Here is a 15544-nt window from a genome sequence, read left to right as displayed (position 1 = left end):
GGAAGGACTCCTCCTGAAAGAAATGTGTATATTTAATAATAAGGCAAGACATTTAACTTGCAGTATTTTAATTATGTATAAATGTCATGTATTATATTCTATCACGCATTAAACTGTGTGACTTCCCTCTGTTTATTTAAATATATTTGATCTGTTATGAACAATTGTTCTAGTGAATGTAATCAAGAACCTTTGTGTTTTTCAGACTATGCAACACAAGAAATTAACTCTGAAATACTCTGGGCTGTTCATCTGGATACTACATACGTTCAACTGGGAAAGTTAACAGCAAGCATTTCTACACATTTTCCAGACACTCTCAATATTTGATTTGGAAGTGCGAAAGTGTTTCTGAGTTGTTAAATGATGTGAACTGTGCCTGTGTTTCTGTTTGTGAGGACATTATTTCTTAAAAACACTGTATGAATGGAACTTGGCATAGTATAAACAGGGTGTAATTCCAAAACATCTGAAAGGTGTTCCTACTAATACCAGAAGTGGATCAGGTGGAACTGGTAAAGAGCAATCCTTTGAATGATTCACTTCGTACATTTTTTATTCTCTCACAAAATGAATTCAGATTCTTATCTGAAACATCTTTTAATGCCAAAAGTGTGCCCTTTGGTACTGTAAAACACACCACCTGTAATTAAAGAATTATTGTGGTTACAGAGAAACTAAGTAAGCTGTTTGACAGTTTAGGGATAAATTTTACTGCCTGCCTAAGAAATAACAAGTGGTACGTAATTTTTATTTTCATTTTACTGTTTTATCCCCATGTCCTATTGTGATACTTTTCTCTTAATCTTGATGATATTTCTGCTTTTGTGTTGAAGCATTTCCACTTCTTTTAAGACGTAGAAACATTTTTTAAAATGTCAGTGGTTAATAGTGCAAGTTTCCTGAAATATGTATACAAATACCACTAGTACTGTGATAAAGGTGTGTTGAAGTCACTATCATATTGCAGAACGTTACAGCTACGTTCACATTGCTAGCCAAAATAATTACTTTGGAAGTTTAAAAAAGTTGTAGTAGCAAAATTAAAAGCATAAAATATGTACTATACATGCTACAGGGGACGCAACTTGCCATGTTTACATTTTCTTTCCTTCTTCTCTGTATCACTTGGGACATTGCTGTCACTCCATGTTTTAAAAAGAGAGTCGTATGTCTTAGTTGTCATTAGACTGTTCATTCTATTCAACATATCCCAAAATACTTCCCACATTCACTGAGGATAGCACTATCCATCAGCAAATCTTATCATTGATCTCCCTTCATCTTGAATGTTAATCCCACTTCTGAACCTTTCTTTCGTTTCCATCACTGCTTCTCTAATTTATAAGTAGAGCAGTAGGGGGAAAGACTAAATCCCTGTCTTCTGCCCTCTCTACTCTGATCAATTCTTGCTTGATCTTCCATTCTTATTTCCCCCCTCTAGGATACTACAATTTATACTCCTAATCTTCCCTTCTGGCTTACACCTATTTTTCTGAGAATTTGTAACATCTTCTGTCACTTGACATTGTGAAATGTGTTTTCAAGGTCAGCATATCCAATGAATGTGACTTGCTTTTTCTTAAATTTTGTTTACATTATCAAGTATAGTTTCAGACTGTCTCTTTGGTGACTTTCCTTTCCTAAAGCCAAGTGATCATCATCTTACAGAGTCTCAACTTTCTTTTCCATTCTTCTGTAAATTATTTATGTCAGCAACTTGAATGCATGACCTGTTACGATAACTGTGTGATAGTTCTCGCACTTACCTACCCTTGCCATCTTTGAAATTGTACAGACATTTTTCAAGAGTCTGGAAGTACGTGCATTTGTAGTGTCGAATAGTCCCTCTCCAAATATACCAAGGGTCTCAATGAGGCCACAGACCAAAATTACCACCCCAACCTTGTACAGAAACAGATCTCCCATGTCTTCTCCCTCCAGTCACCCATCACCTCCCAGAATCCTACCGTTAAGCCACAAAGGAGCATTCCTCTCATGACTCAGTACCACCCAGGACCGGAGCTACTGAATCAAACTCTCAGACAGAGTCAAGCTGTCTGTCTATCTGCATGACTGGTCACTACCAAACGGTGGCCAAGAGACCACTTGCTGAGCAGGCTGCCCAACACAACGTTCTTTAGTTCAATGACTGCTTCACAGCCTACACCATCTATATACTTCCTACCAATACCAGCTTCTCCGAATAGTGCAGGTGGGAACTCCCACTGTGATATATTCTATTTCTTGTAGGCCTTCTAGGCTCAACCTTCGTTAGTCACTCTCTTTTGCCCACCTATCTCTTTCCCTGCTCCCACTGCAGCACTATACAGCCTTCTATTCCACCAACACTCCCACAGTCTTTTTACTTCTCTCCTCCTCTGCTCCTCACCATCCCCCATCTAACCTTCCTGCTGCACCTAGCTGCCCTACTCTGTCCCTGTATGCTACCATAAGCAGCACTTTACTGTCCCCCACGCCTATCCTGCTATCCCTCTCCCGCGTGACACATACTTAACTCTTTAAACACCTTCAAAGCACTACCTTTGTTCACATTATTATACCATTAAGCATGTTTTAGACTTTTGTTGGTTAATATTAATTAAGTTGATTAAAGCCAGAACACCTTCATCATTAAAAGAAGACATGGCATTAGATTATTAACACTGCATCACTTGTATTGATATTGAGTCCCTCATGCCGCACAACTGCTACACCTTCCATCATGTCCCTTGTCTCGGCACACTGGAGGGCACCCTGCCCCACACTAAACTGGTCATTCTTGAAGTGCTTAATGTTATGCGAGGTTCTATTAAAATTTATTTTCGGTGTGCATGGCATAAAGAGAAGTAAAAGTCATGAACGAGCAGTTGAGACAAGTAGAGGTGCACAGGGGTTACCTATACAAATCAATAAAAAGAATTTATTATACAATTTGAGTACAAATAGAATTAAATTAAAACTTACGTAAGCATCTGTTTTGTGCCTTTCCATGGTTCATTTGACTGGAGTATAAGCTTTTTCTTTTTGCAGTCATCACAATGGCACTCCTTTTCATATTTGGCCGGATCTGTCAATCAAAAACTATGTAAGATATAGAAACATGATATTACAGTCTCAGAGAGTTCTTTCTAAATAACACACACAGGCACACTAGTTATGTATGATCCCACAGTTTATAGCAGTCTATGGCATACACAACATACACTAAATACACCAAATTAGGTATGTAACTTGAGCTTTCATTGTCTTCAATGACTGTCACATATATAACTGATTTCGAGGATTATGTACAATTTCGTCAGATACTCAAACTGCACGGCCCCCACTGTTATATTACATAACATTCCTTATTTTTCCAGTCTCCCACCATCTCCCAAAGTCCCACTGTCCGGCCAAAGAGCAGCATTCCCCTCGTAACTCAGTACCACCCAGAACTGGAGCAACTTAATTACATTCTCCACCAGGGTTTCAATCACCTTGCATCATGCCCTGAAAAGAGAAATCCCCACTATTCTTCCTACTCCTCCCACAGTGATATTCTGCCGTCCACCGAGCCTACACAATATACTCACCCATCCCTACTCAATCCCTGCTACCAACCCCTTACCTCATGGCTCATGGCCCTGTAACAGACCTAGATGCAAGACTTGTCGCATACATCCTCCCACCACCACCTGTTCCAGTCCAGTCACAAACATCACCTATCCCATCAAAGGGAGGGCTACCTGTGAAACCAGTCATGTGATCTACAAACTAAGCTGCAACCACTGTGCTGCATTCTATGTGGCATGACAACCAACAAGCTGTCTGTCCGCATTAATGGGCAACAACAAACTGTGGCTAAGACACAGGTGGACCACCCTGTTGCTAAGCACGCTCCCTATTCCTTACACCCACCCGGTCACCACTGCCATCATGTACTGGTGCTGCTGCTTGCAGTGTGGCCTCAGTTGCTTGAGACTTCAATCGTGTGAGTGAGTTGCATTTGTGTGTGTGTGTGTGTGTGTGTGTGTGTGTGTGAGAGAGAGAGAGAGAGAGAGAGAGAGAGAGAGAGAGAGAGAGAGAGAGAGCGTGTGTGATCTATTTCTGATGAAGGCCTTACTGGCAGAAAGCTTTATTTGTGACAGTCGTTTTGTTGTGCCTATCATGACTCAGCATCCCCGCTGTATGGTGAGTTGCAACCTTCTTTTTCATAATATTGTTACATTCCTGTTGTTTACTGTATATAAAAACCAGCATGACAATCCTGGGTATCAATTTTAACCCAGATGATGGTGGTGGCAATAAAAGTCACTGAAAGCTCCAGTTTCACATCTGATTTGATGTGATTTTGTCTGAACTAGTTGTGTAAGGGAGGAGGGAAAAATTTCATCACAGATTGTGTTACTCTAGCAATTCAACACAATTTTTTTTTTTTTCAAAAAAGAAGGAGAAAACCTCTCAGAGCACCTGGATATGCTAAACAGCCATTAAAAACAGTTAAAACTTTTCCAGCCAGTATTTAACCTTAATAAAAAGTTCACATGCGTACAACTTAATGTTGACCTGTATGGAGCACAAGTAAACCATAACCCACATTATAAGTATCCATGCGTAACATTCAATAATTACCTAAAATGAGGGTGTGCGGAAAAGTGTCCCCCAATTTTTTATGTGAAAACTCTTAAAGCTTTTTAGATAAAAACAAATGGTACTTAACATTCTACATCTTTTTTCTTCGTGTCTACATATTTGCAGTCCCCTGCCACTAGAGGGCTCCAAATTTTAGAGTGTAACATGGCAGTGTGTAACATACCTATGTCAGTGTGTGAGAAACAGCATGCTGTAATCGAGTTTCAAATGTGAAGAGTTTATCCACACTTGGAGCATCCTCTATTTCAGCATCACAACGCCAGACTGTACACGAGCGCTGTGACATCTGCAACAATCTGACACCTTGGGTTCAATGTCATCGGTCACCCTCCATACAGACCCAAGTAAGCTTTATCTGATTTTCACCAAATTTCATCTGTTTCCAAACCTTAAAGAACACCTTTGAGGACTTCTCTTTGTTAGTGATGAAGCAGTGCAAGCAGAAGTGAGGTTGTGGCTCCATCAATGAAGTCAAACATTCTACAGTAATATCAACAAATTGATCTCTCATTGGGAGAAATGTGTTCATCGCCAGGGAATTATGATCAAAAATAAATATGTAGATCTGAAGAACGAAGATGTAGAATGTTAATACCGTTTTTTTAATTAAAAAGCTTTAAGGGTTTTCACATAAAAAATTCAGAGGTATTACTCTGAAACATGTATACATAACTGTATACAAATTAAAAACATTACTAGAAAGCTCACTGGCACAAGCTGCAGAGCAGTTGCCAAACAATGTGCTCCTGTGAGGGCTAGAAGTAATCTTATCAACAAGACTGATGTCAGGCTGAGAATTGTCACTGGTAAGCTGTAATTAACAATACTTTCCTAGCTTCATGTCTTATTTAAAATAATATCATCACAGGCAGTGGATTGAAAAACTAAATGAGACATTTGTCAGATCAGTTTCTAGAAACTACACAAACAACTAAATCCTTTTTTCCCCCACATATCTCACTTAAATCTCTAAAGCCTGTGTGGGATATCAACAGTGTGCAGCATCCTCCTCTTTGTTATTTAGAAAAGTTCTGTGGAGTTAACTGGACACTACTTGCCAGACAAGAGCTGGAGAATCAGGCTGACCCAACCATACCACACCAGCAGAAAAAAGCTCCTACTGGAGTACAAAAAATGTTCCTGTTTATGTAACAGACTGTTGACTGGAAAGTGGAGTACCAGCTGCCTCAGTCCATCTTCCTTGGCATCTTTAAAAAGCTCCCCTAACGGTAACTCACTCACACCCATTAGTCGATCGCTGTAACTTGCTCATATCCATCCACTACCAGATGCCCTTTCCCACTCACTCATTGTCATTATCTCTTTGTGCCTCTCTGTCACTGCCTCCTGTGTCACACCCACAGTCCTCTTTGTTCTGTCCTGCTACTACTGTCTCCTTTCACTGTCACTGTCTCCCTCTTTCTCCATCTTACTGCTAACATCTCATCCTTCCTTCTTACTGCTGTTGTCTGTTCTCATTGTCACCATATTTCTCTTCCTCTTTACGACTGTCACATACTCTTGCCTCTCATTATCACTGGCTTTACTCACTTCCACTTTCTCTTTCTCTTACTTACTCCCGGCACTGTCTCCTCCACTATTTTCCTAGCACTGTTCTGATACTGTCAACTGTGCTCCATTGCCACTGTATCCCCCTCCTTCTCTCACACTGCCACTGTCTCCTTCGCTCTTTCTATAACACAACCACTGTCTACAATCTTCCAGTATTTATTACTTTTCCGTCTCTTTGCCACTGCCACTACCTTCTTCTCTTTGAGCATAAAAATTTTTGAGAAAATTTTTAAAGATGCTGTGGAAGGTAGCTGGTACCCAACTTTTCAGTGTACTTCAAACAAGAGCAATTTACCTTTTTTGTGCTCAAACAGAAGCACTTTTCTGCTGGTTCCCTTCCTTTCCCTGCTGCAGCTGGGCATGTGACTCATAGGAAAAGAAATGTACAGATCAGTAAAACGTGGATAGTTTCTTATGAGAAATAATAACGTGAAACTAATTCTACAACTCAGATCAGATTTTACGTGCAAAATTTTTTTGCCTGTGCTTCAGTACTACAACAAGGGCTTCCCAGATGATAACACACACACTTTACACCAAATTTCTCCATACTAAATCTCTTTATAAACTAAGCTTTCACCTCACACCAGATTTTATAAGCGTATTTTAAGTTCACAAATAGAGTAACTTTCAACCTCTGTACCTCAGAAACAGATACAGATATGAAGAAAATTTACAAGGTTGTTGAAGATAGGGATCTTAGGAATGCATTATCAAAATTACAGACATTTGCTGTGTCTCTTCAGCAGTGCGTGACCCTACTTTTCTGTCTTTTGAGCACTTCTAAGTAGAAACTGGTGTTCACAGTGGGCCCAGCAGGTTTGAGTTCATGGTGGAAAATGTCTTGCGACAAAGAAGACAATAGTAGGTATGAGTTTATGATGGAAAATGCCTCATGTTAAAGAAGACAATGAGCATAGTTTTGATCCTTGACTTGCTCATATGTGCCTTCTTGGGGTGGGGCAACACCGGGCATGCCACTCTGAATACTGCCTTTTTGTCTCTGGGTCGTACCCAAAAATCCATTAATCATCACCGGTGGTAATAAGAGTTTAAAAATCAGGATCATTTTGACACATTTTCAATAGTTTTAGGCACTGGAACACATGCACATCCCTTTGTTTGTCAATCAATACTTTTTGGGACCAGTTTGGTGCACACCTTTTACAAGTTCAAATATTTGGTTATACTGTGACAAATTGTTATCTTTATCATGTTTATAGTTTCTGCTATCAACGGAAGGCTCAATCACCGGTCAGAATTTAACAATCATGGATACATGTTACATTTTCATTGACTGGAGCAGTCGATGTGTGGCCCCTACAGGGTTACTCGGCGACCTCCTCTCGGTCCTCCAACACACCACTTGTACAAAATTAGGAATGTTCTGGAATTTTTTTTAACAGACCTTATATGTTGTACTCTAAGATAGTGATTGTATGTGGAAGATGACATACAAGTTGGTAGTTGGAACATTCAGCTTGACCACTGTTTCGTTTCCAAACTGAGACTGTACTGCTTAATGACCACACAGTTGATGTTTTCTTCTCTTCAATGATATTATTGAGGAAACCTGTCAGCCATTCAGCCGCCTCCCAATGTCTTTGTCTCCAAATTACTGCTGGAAAGTCACCCAGCCCAGTCATCTTCCCTCTGGCTTCTTGAACTTCAGGCTTGTTGATCAACATGATGGATGCCAACTGTTGTACTGGTGAATGTGGGAACTCTATATCAGAGACTGCTTCAAAGCACTGCTACCAGTGTTCTGGGGCCTTCTTTTGGTCAATAACAAATTTACCTTTTTCTATCACTGATGCCATAGAAGTTCTCTAAGTCTACTATCTGCCAAAAGCTGATGCCACTTCCTATCCTAGGTGATACGATATCACATTTGCCAGCTGGTGTGTCCAACCCTTCCTCTGTAACTAGTTTTTGATCATGATTTCACACAAGAAGAAAGTCAATCTGGCTGATGTTGCTGTCACTGTAGTACATCAAAAGATACAAGGCTCACTTCTCCAATAAAGTTGCTGTGATAACCAGGTCATGAGCTTCTGCAGAATCCAGTATTCTCTTCCATCACCTGTGTCGCTGCTGCCATGAATCAATAGCCGTCTGCAATCATCTAATACATTATAGTTAAACGTTATGCTTAAATAAATAAAAAGCGCTAGTTTGCTTTTGTTCTACATTACAGTGTGTTTATAAATGAATATCGGGGTTTTAACGCTTTACAATATTTATTATATTAAACTTACAGTTATAAATGGTAGGTCAAATGAAAGAGCAACTCACACAGTTTTACCAAGAACCTTATAAATGTTCAATGTGAGCACCATTTGTCGCACGGTACACATCAAGTACGGTATATAGCCGAGTTCTTCCCAAATGTTGATAAGTGTATCTTCAGTGATTGTAGCAACAGCTGCTTCAATCCGGTTTCTTAATTCAGGGAGGTCTGCTGGTTGCGGAGGCATGTACACACGATCCTTGATTAAGCCCTAAAGGAAAAATTCGCATAGTGTTAGGTCGGGTGAACATGGAGGCCATGCAGAGCAAGCCCTGTCATTGGGCAGCACTTGGGTACAGTGAATGTGTGCCGTGTGACAAATGGTGATCACAATGAACATTTACAAGGTTCTTGGTAAAACTGTTTGAGTTGCTCTTTCATTTGACGTATAATTTATAACTGTAAGTTTAATGTAATAAATATTATAAAGCATTAAAACCCCAATATTCATTTATAAACATCATATATTACTTTTATTGTGTTAACCAGATAACACAACAAAGGTAATACTGTAGAACAAAAGCAAACTAGTGTTTTTCATTTATTATAATGTTGTTCTACCAAGAACTGATGGAAGATTCAGCTAGGCCTAACATGTTGCACTTACACTTTTTAATTAATTAGTATTATATTACAAACCTTTTCAAAACAAATGCTTAACATGAAAAATTAAAAAACTTTTTCAAAACACTGTGCCAGAAATCTAGCTGGGTATAAGATAAGGGGTTCTGCCACTGCTGCAAATCAAGTGCAAACAGCTGTTTTTACTTAACAATTGGATTGAAGACTAGACAGTGAGCAAACCCCTAATTCACATGAGTGATCACAACACTTGATGTTACAGTACTACATAAAAGAAAAATTGAAAACTTAGTTGGAAATGTGTTACAAAATGACTTACATTCCTCAACATAATTATAACACATCTATTGATTAGTTAGCAGCTGCATTAATCAAATTGAAATTTCTGACCATGAAATTAGGTTTAATAATGGGAAATGACTGTTCAGGCATTCATCTTTTATATTCTCTATATGCTGATTTTAGCTGCAATAGCTTGCAGGCGTGCTTTTGAAGAGTAAAATGCCTCCATCAAGGATGGATGGATTGGTGTCACAGGATACTAAATAGTAAGGTTATCAGTGGCCACTGCTTAATATTGGGAAGCTAGGGTAATTAAAATTCATAACGTGGAGTAGATATTTATAAAATTTATTGTTAAAAGTTACATAGACATTCCCTGAATGCCTGTGCAAATTTTGTCAATGTGATTATACATATTTTAAGTTCTGGAAGGAAATAAAATGTGTATGGGGCTGGTGGTTGGATGATTGTGCAGTTAATAGGATAAATCAACTGTCCTATAAGCCACTTGAATCTCTGTCTGACAAAATTGGTAAGACACTCTGCCCCATGCAAAAGTTTAATAATTTTCTTACATCATCCATTTATCACCAACAATTGTGAGAAAACCCTTTTGTAGGTAAAATGTTACCCTCTTGTCAATATAAAAAATATATATTTTCTCATCCGAACAATGGCACAGATGACATTTTACTCTTTAAATATGGATGGAGCAAATATCCTCTATGCATGATAATCACCTGCAACAGCAGTCAGTGAGGTAAAAGTAGACTGGACACTGACCTGAGCTCTACAGTGCTTTACTAACCTTAATACCATTAGAAGAGGAATGCTTTTGCCTGTCTCAGAACTGAGAGCCAGTTCGCCCATTCAGTTACATCTGCCACTGAATACTGAATCCAAACCACAGTGATTGAAAGGTGTGATGGCAGCCTCAACACCAATCTTAACTGTCCTGGGTTAATAATCCATTCAGTGACACTAAAGCTACTTATGACACCCACAATAGCATCAGAAACACCAAGGAAAACATGAGTATCACAATAGGCAAATATCTAATGTTTGAAACGTTGATGACTATTTCATTAGTCATTTGTTTTCGATTGCGTATGTCCTTAAAACGTTTTTCTTTTGTGCAAAGTTAGAACTAAGCCATCAATATATTGGGTAAATTCTCATTGCTAAAAAGACTAAAGAAAAGAATTTAACAGAAGAGGAAAAAGCCACTAGCAATCATTAATGTAGGGAGATCAAGGCTTAGTGAATGGTCGAAGTCAAGTTTCTTAGTGACAGAGTAAAAGTTTGGCTTGTTCAAGGATAGTACAGAAAATCATCTGCATTGTATGAAGGAACTATCTGAGCATTCGGTTAAAGAGATTTGGGAAACTTCTACAAGTGCAGCCAGTCAAGGATTTGAACTCCACTCCAGAATTTGCTTACATTTCTTAGTTATTGCATCAAAGAGTTCAGTAGAATATTACAAGAATTCACTTCAGACTGGTACTACCAAACGTATATTGACTAACGAGCAGATTATGAAAACAGCTTTTCCAGGCATTTGATGTTTCACTTTAGTTCATAGTCAGTGTTCTACCTGTCCTGTGTTAAACCTTTTTCTGAAATGGAGGTACACTTCAATAGTTCTGCGTAAAACTTGCAAGCACATTTTACTGTTTATAATGTTGTCAACTCATAGATGGACATCTGTTTCCTGTTCCTTTATTGGTCGGTAATGTTTCCTGTTGCTTTGGTTGGTTGGATGGATGGTTAAAGGGACCAAATTACTAGGTCATTAGTCCCTTTTTCTTCAAACACGTCTACATGACTGTAGATCAGAGATAGCCTACCGTGCAAAACCCAGAGGAAGAAAACCCCCAAAGGTCTATGAAAGGCCAACGAAAAAAAAAAAAAGAAAAAAAAAGGGGGGGGGGGGTGACAGAGGAAAAAAGCCAGGCCCCCTCTAGGGGGCAGCTGGAAGCCCATAAAGACAGAGTGCAATGCAGGGGGGACACATCCCCACCCCACCGCATACCAGATGTATTCCTCTCAGAAATTGCCTTGAAAAGACTAGTGACATGGACAAGGCTGCAGAAGCACGGAGAGAAAAAATATGAACTCATTTAACAGGTCATGTGAAACAGGCAAGGAAGAGTAAAAGAACAGGTAGGATGAGGGCCGGGACAGCCCACCATGCCCAGGCATCCACAGCCCACTCTGGGAAGAGGAGGCAACAGAGTGTTCTGCCAACACCTCAATGGTCTGATAAGGTTAAGTTGCCCTCCCTTAAAGAGAGTGGTAAAAGCCCCCTTCACTAATAAAACATAAAACTAAGTCAGCCGCTGTGGCATCGTCTCTTAATACCACGGGTAGCGAGTCAGGGAGATTAAAAGTCCACCGCATGGCGCTAGGTTGGGACAATCCAGCAAAATGTGAAACACAGCCAAATGGGAACCACAACGACAGTGCAGTGGGTCCTTCCGATAGAGGAGATACCCTGTGTCAGCCAAATATGGCTGATGCAGAGCCAGCAAAGGATGGTAGCATCCCTGCAAGAGGCCTGCATGATGGACCTCCACACATTTGTAGTCTCCTTTATCAGGCTTGTTTGCTGAAGTCAGAGTGAGCCATTCTGTATTTGATATTCCTAAAACTTGACGATGTAATAACGATCGGAGGTCTGTTTACAGAATCCCAATCCCAAGAGTTGGTTTACTTGTAGTGACTTTGGTCAGGCTATTAGTGAGAGTTCATACCCCCGGATACCAACGTGGGACGGGGTCAAGAAAGAGGTCACTAAGCATCCACACTGTCTGAGGGCACACAGGGAATCCTGTATAAAAATGACCAAGGGATGGCGAGGATAACACTGGTCGAGAGGTTGGAAACTGCTTGAGTCGCTGCAGATGAGAAAAGTCTGACTGGTGAAGGAACAGATATGCTCAAGAGCTTGAGAGATGGCTGTTGTTGTTGTTGTGGTCTTCAGTCCTGAGACTGGTTTGATGCAGCTCTCCATGCTACTCTATCCTGTGCAAGCTTCTTCATCTCCCAGTACCTACTGCAACCTACATCCTTCTGAATCTGCTTAGTGTATTCATCTCTTGGTCTCCCTCTACGATGTTTACCCTCCACGCTGCCGTCCAATGCTAAATTTGTGATCCCTTGATGCCTCAAAACATGTCCTACCAACCGATCCCTTCTTCTAGTCAAGTTGTGCCACAAACTTCTCTTCTCCCCAATCCTATTCAATACCTCCTCATTAGTTACGTGATCTACCCACCTGATCTTCAGCATTCTTCTGTAGCACCACATTTCGAAAGCTTCTATTCTCTTCTTGTCTAAACTGGTTATCGTCCATGTTTCACTTCCATACATGGCTACACTCCATACAAATACTTTCAGAAACGACTTCCTGACACTTAAATCTACACTCGATGTTAACAAATTTCTCTTCTTCAGAAACGATTTCCTTGCCATTGCCAGTCTACATTTTATATCCTCTCTACTTCGACCATCATCAGTTATTTTACTCCCTAAATAGCAAAACTCCTTTACTACTTTAAGTGTCTCATTTCCTAATCTAATCCCCTCAGCATCGCCCGATTTAATTTGACTACATTCCATTATCCTCGTTTTGCTTTTGTTGATGTTCATCTTATATCCTCCTTTCAAGACACTGTCCATACCGTTCAACTGCTCTTCCAAGTCCTTTGCTGTCTCTGACAGAATTACAAAGTCATCGGCGAACCTCAAAGTTTTTACTTCTTCTCCATGAATTTTAATACCTACTCTGAACCTTTCCTTTACTTCCCCTACTGCTTGCTCAATATACAGATTGAATAACATTGGGGAGAGGCTACAACCCTGTCTCACTCCTTTCCCAACCACTGCTTCCCTTTCATGCCCCTCGACTCTTATAACTGCCATCTGGTTTCTGTACAAATTGTAAATAGCCTTTCGCTCCCTGTATTTTACCCCTGCCACCTTCAGAATTTGAAAGAGAGTATTCCAGTTAACGTTGTCAAAAGCTTTCTCTAAGTCTACAAATGCTAGAAACGTAGGTTTGCCTTTTCTTAATCTTTCTTCTAAGATAAGTCGTAAGGTCAGTATTGCCTCAAGTGTTCCAACATTTCTACGGAATCCAAACTGATCTTCCCCGAGGTCCGCTTCTACCAGTTTTTCCATTCGTCTGTAAAGAATTCGTGTTAGTATTTTGCAGCTGTGACTTATTAAACTGATAGTTCGGTAATTTTCACATCTGTCAACACCTGCTTTCTTTGGGATTGGAATTATTATATTCTTCTTGAAGTCTGTGGGTATTTCGCCTGTCTCATACATCTTGCTCACGAGATGGTAGAGTTTTGTCATGACTGGCTCTCCCTAGGCCATCAGTAGTTCTGATGGAATGTTGTCTACTCCTGGGGCCTTGTTTCGACTCAGGTCTTTCAGTGCTCTGTCAAACTCTTCACGCAGTATCGTATCTCCCATTTCATCTTCATCTACATCCTCTTCCATTTCCATAATATTGTCCTCAAGTACATCGCCCTTGTATAGACCCTCTATATACTCCTTCCACCTTTCTGCCTTCCCTTCTTTGCTTAGAACTGGGTTGCCATCTGAGCTCTTGATATTCATACAAGTCGTTCTCTTATCTCCAAAGGTCTCTTTAATTTTCCTGTAGGCAGTATCTATCTTGCCCCTAGTGAGATAAGCCTCTACATTCTTACATTTGTCCTCTAGCCATCCCTGCTTAGCCATTTTGCACTTCCTGTCGATCTCATTTTTGAGACATTTGTATTCCTTTTTGCCTGCTTCATTTACTGCATTTTTATATTTTCTCCTTTCATCAATTAAATTCAATATTTCTTCTGTTACCCAAGGATTTCTATTAGCCCTCGTCTTTTCACCTACTTGATCGTCTGCTGATTTCACTACTTCATCCCTCAGAGCTACCCATTCTTCTTCTACTGTATTTCTTTCCCCCATTCCTGTCAATTGTTCCCTTATGCTCTCCCTGAAACTCTGTACAACCTCTGGTTCTTTCAGTTTATCCAGGTTCCATCCCCTTAAATTCCCGCCTTTTCGCAGTTTCTTCAGTTTCAATCTGCAGTTCATAACCAACAGATTGTGGTCAGAATCCACATCTTCCCCTGGAAATGTCTTACAATTTAAAACCTGGTTCCTAAATCTCTGTCTTACCATCATGTAATCTATCTGATACCTTTTAGTATCTCCAGGATTCTTCCAGGTATACAACCTTCTTTCATGATTCTTGAACCAAGTGTTAGCTATGATTAAGTTATGCTCTGTGCAAAATTCTACCAGGCAGCTTCCTCTTTCATTTCTTCCCCCAATCCATATTCACCTACTATGTTTCCTTCTCTGCCTTTTCCTACTGACGAATTCCAGTCACCCATGACTATTAAATTTTCGTCTCCCTTCACTACCTGAATAATTTCTTTTATCTCGTCATACATTTCATCAATTTCTTCATCATCTGCAGAGCTAGTTGGCATATAAACTTGTACTACTGTAGTAGGCATGGGCTTTGTGTCTATCTTGGCCACAATAATGCGTTCACTATGCTGTTTGTAGTAGCTAACCCACACTCCTATTTTTTTATTCATTATTAAACCTACTCCTGCATTACCCCTATTTGATTTTGTATTTATAACCCTGTAATCACCTGACCAAAAGTCTTGTTCCTCCTGCCACCGAACTTGACTAATTCCCACTATATCTAACTTTAACCTTTCCATTTCCCTTGTTAAATTTTCTAACCTACCTGCCCGATTACGGGATCTGACATTCCACGCTCCGATCCGTAGAATGCCAGTATTCTTTCTCCTGATAACGACGTCCTCTTGAGTAGTCCCCGCCCGGAGATCCGAATGGGGGACTATTTTACCTCCGGAATATTTTACCCAAGAGGACGCCATCATCATTTAATCATACAGTAAAGCTGCATGTCCTCGGGAGAAATTACGGCTGTAGTTTCCCCTTGCTTTCAGCCGTTCGCAGTACCAGCACAGCAAGGCCGTTTTGGTTAATGTTACAAGGCCAGATCAGTCAATCATCCAGACTGTTGCCCCTGCAACTACTGAAAAGGCTGCTGCCCCTCTTCAGGAACCACATGTTTGTCTGGCCTCTCAACAGATACCCCTCCGTTGTGGTTGCACCTACGGT

The 15544-nt window shown here is 40.1% G+C and overlaps 1 protein-coding gene across 1 annotated transcript in view; it reads right to left on the bottom strand.

The window, feature by feature from the left end:
* Window positions 1-15544, bottom strand: part of LOC124711703 (translocation protein SEC63 homolog) — a 178484-nt gene that overhangs the window by 133940 nt on the left and 29000 nt on the right. The window contains exon 2 of the mRNA XM_047241905.1: window positions 2968-3070. Within this exon, the coding sequence (XP_047097861.1) occupies window positions 2968-3070 (103 nt within the window). The remainder of the gene's footprint in view (window positions 1-2967; window positions 3071-15544) is intronic.

Source organism: Schistocerca piceifrons, chromosome 8 (genome assembly GCF_021461385.2).
Source record: "Schistocerca piceifrons isolate TAMUIC-IGC-003096 chromosome 8, iqSchPice1.1, whole genome shotgun sequence".
Lineage (NCBI taxonomy): Eukaryota > Metazoa > Arthropoda > Insecta > Orthoptera > Acrididae > Schistocerca > Schistocerca piceifrons.
Note: the sequence above shows the minus strand (reverse complement) of the source record. Positions and strands in the feature narration are given on the sequence as shown.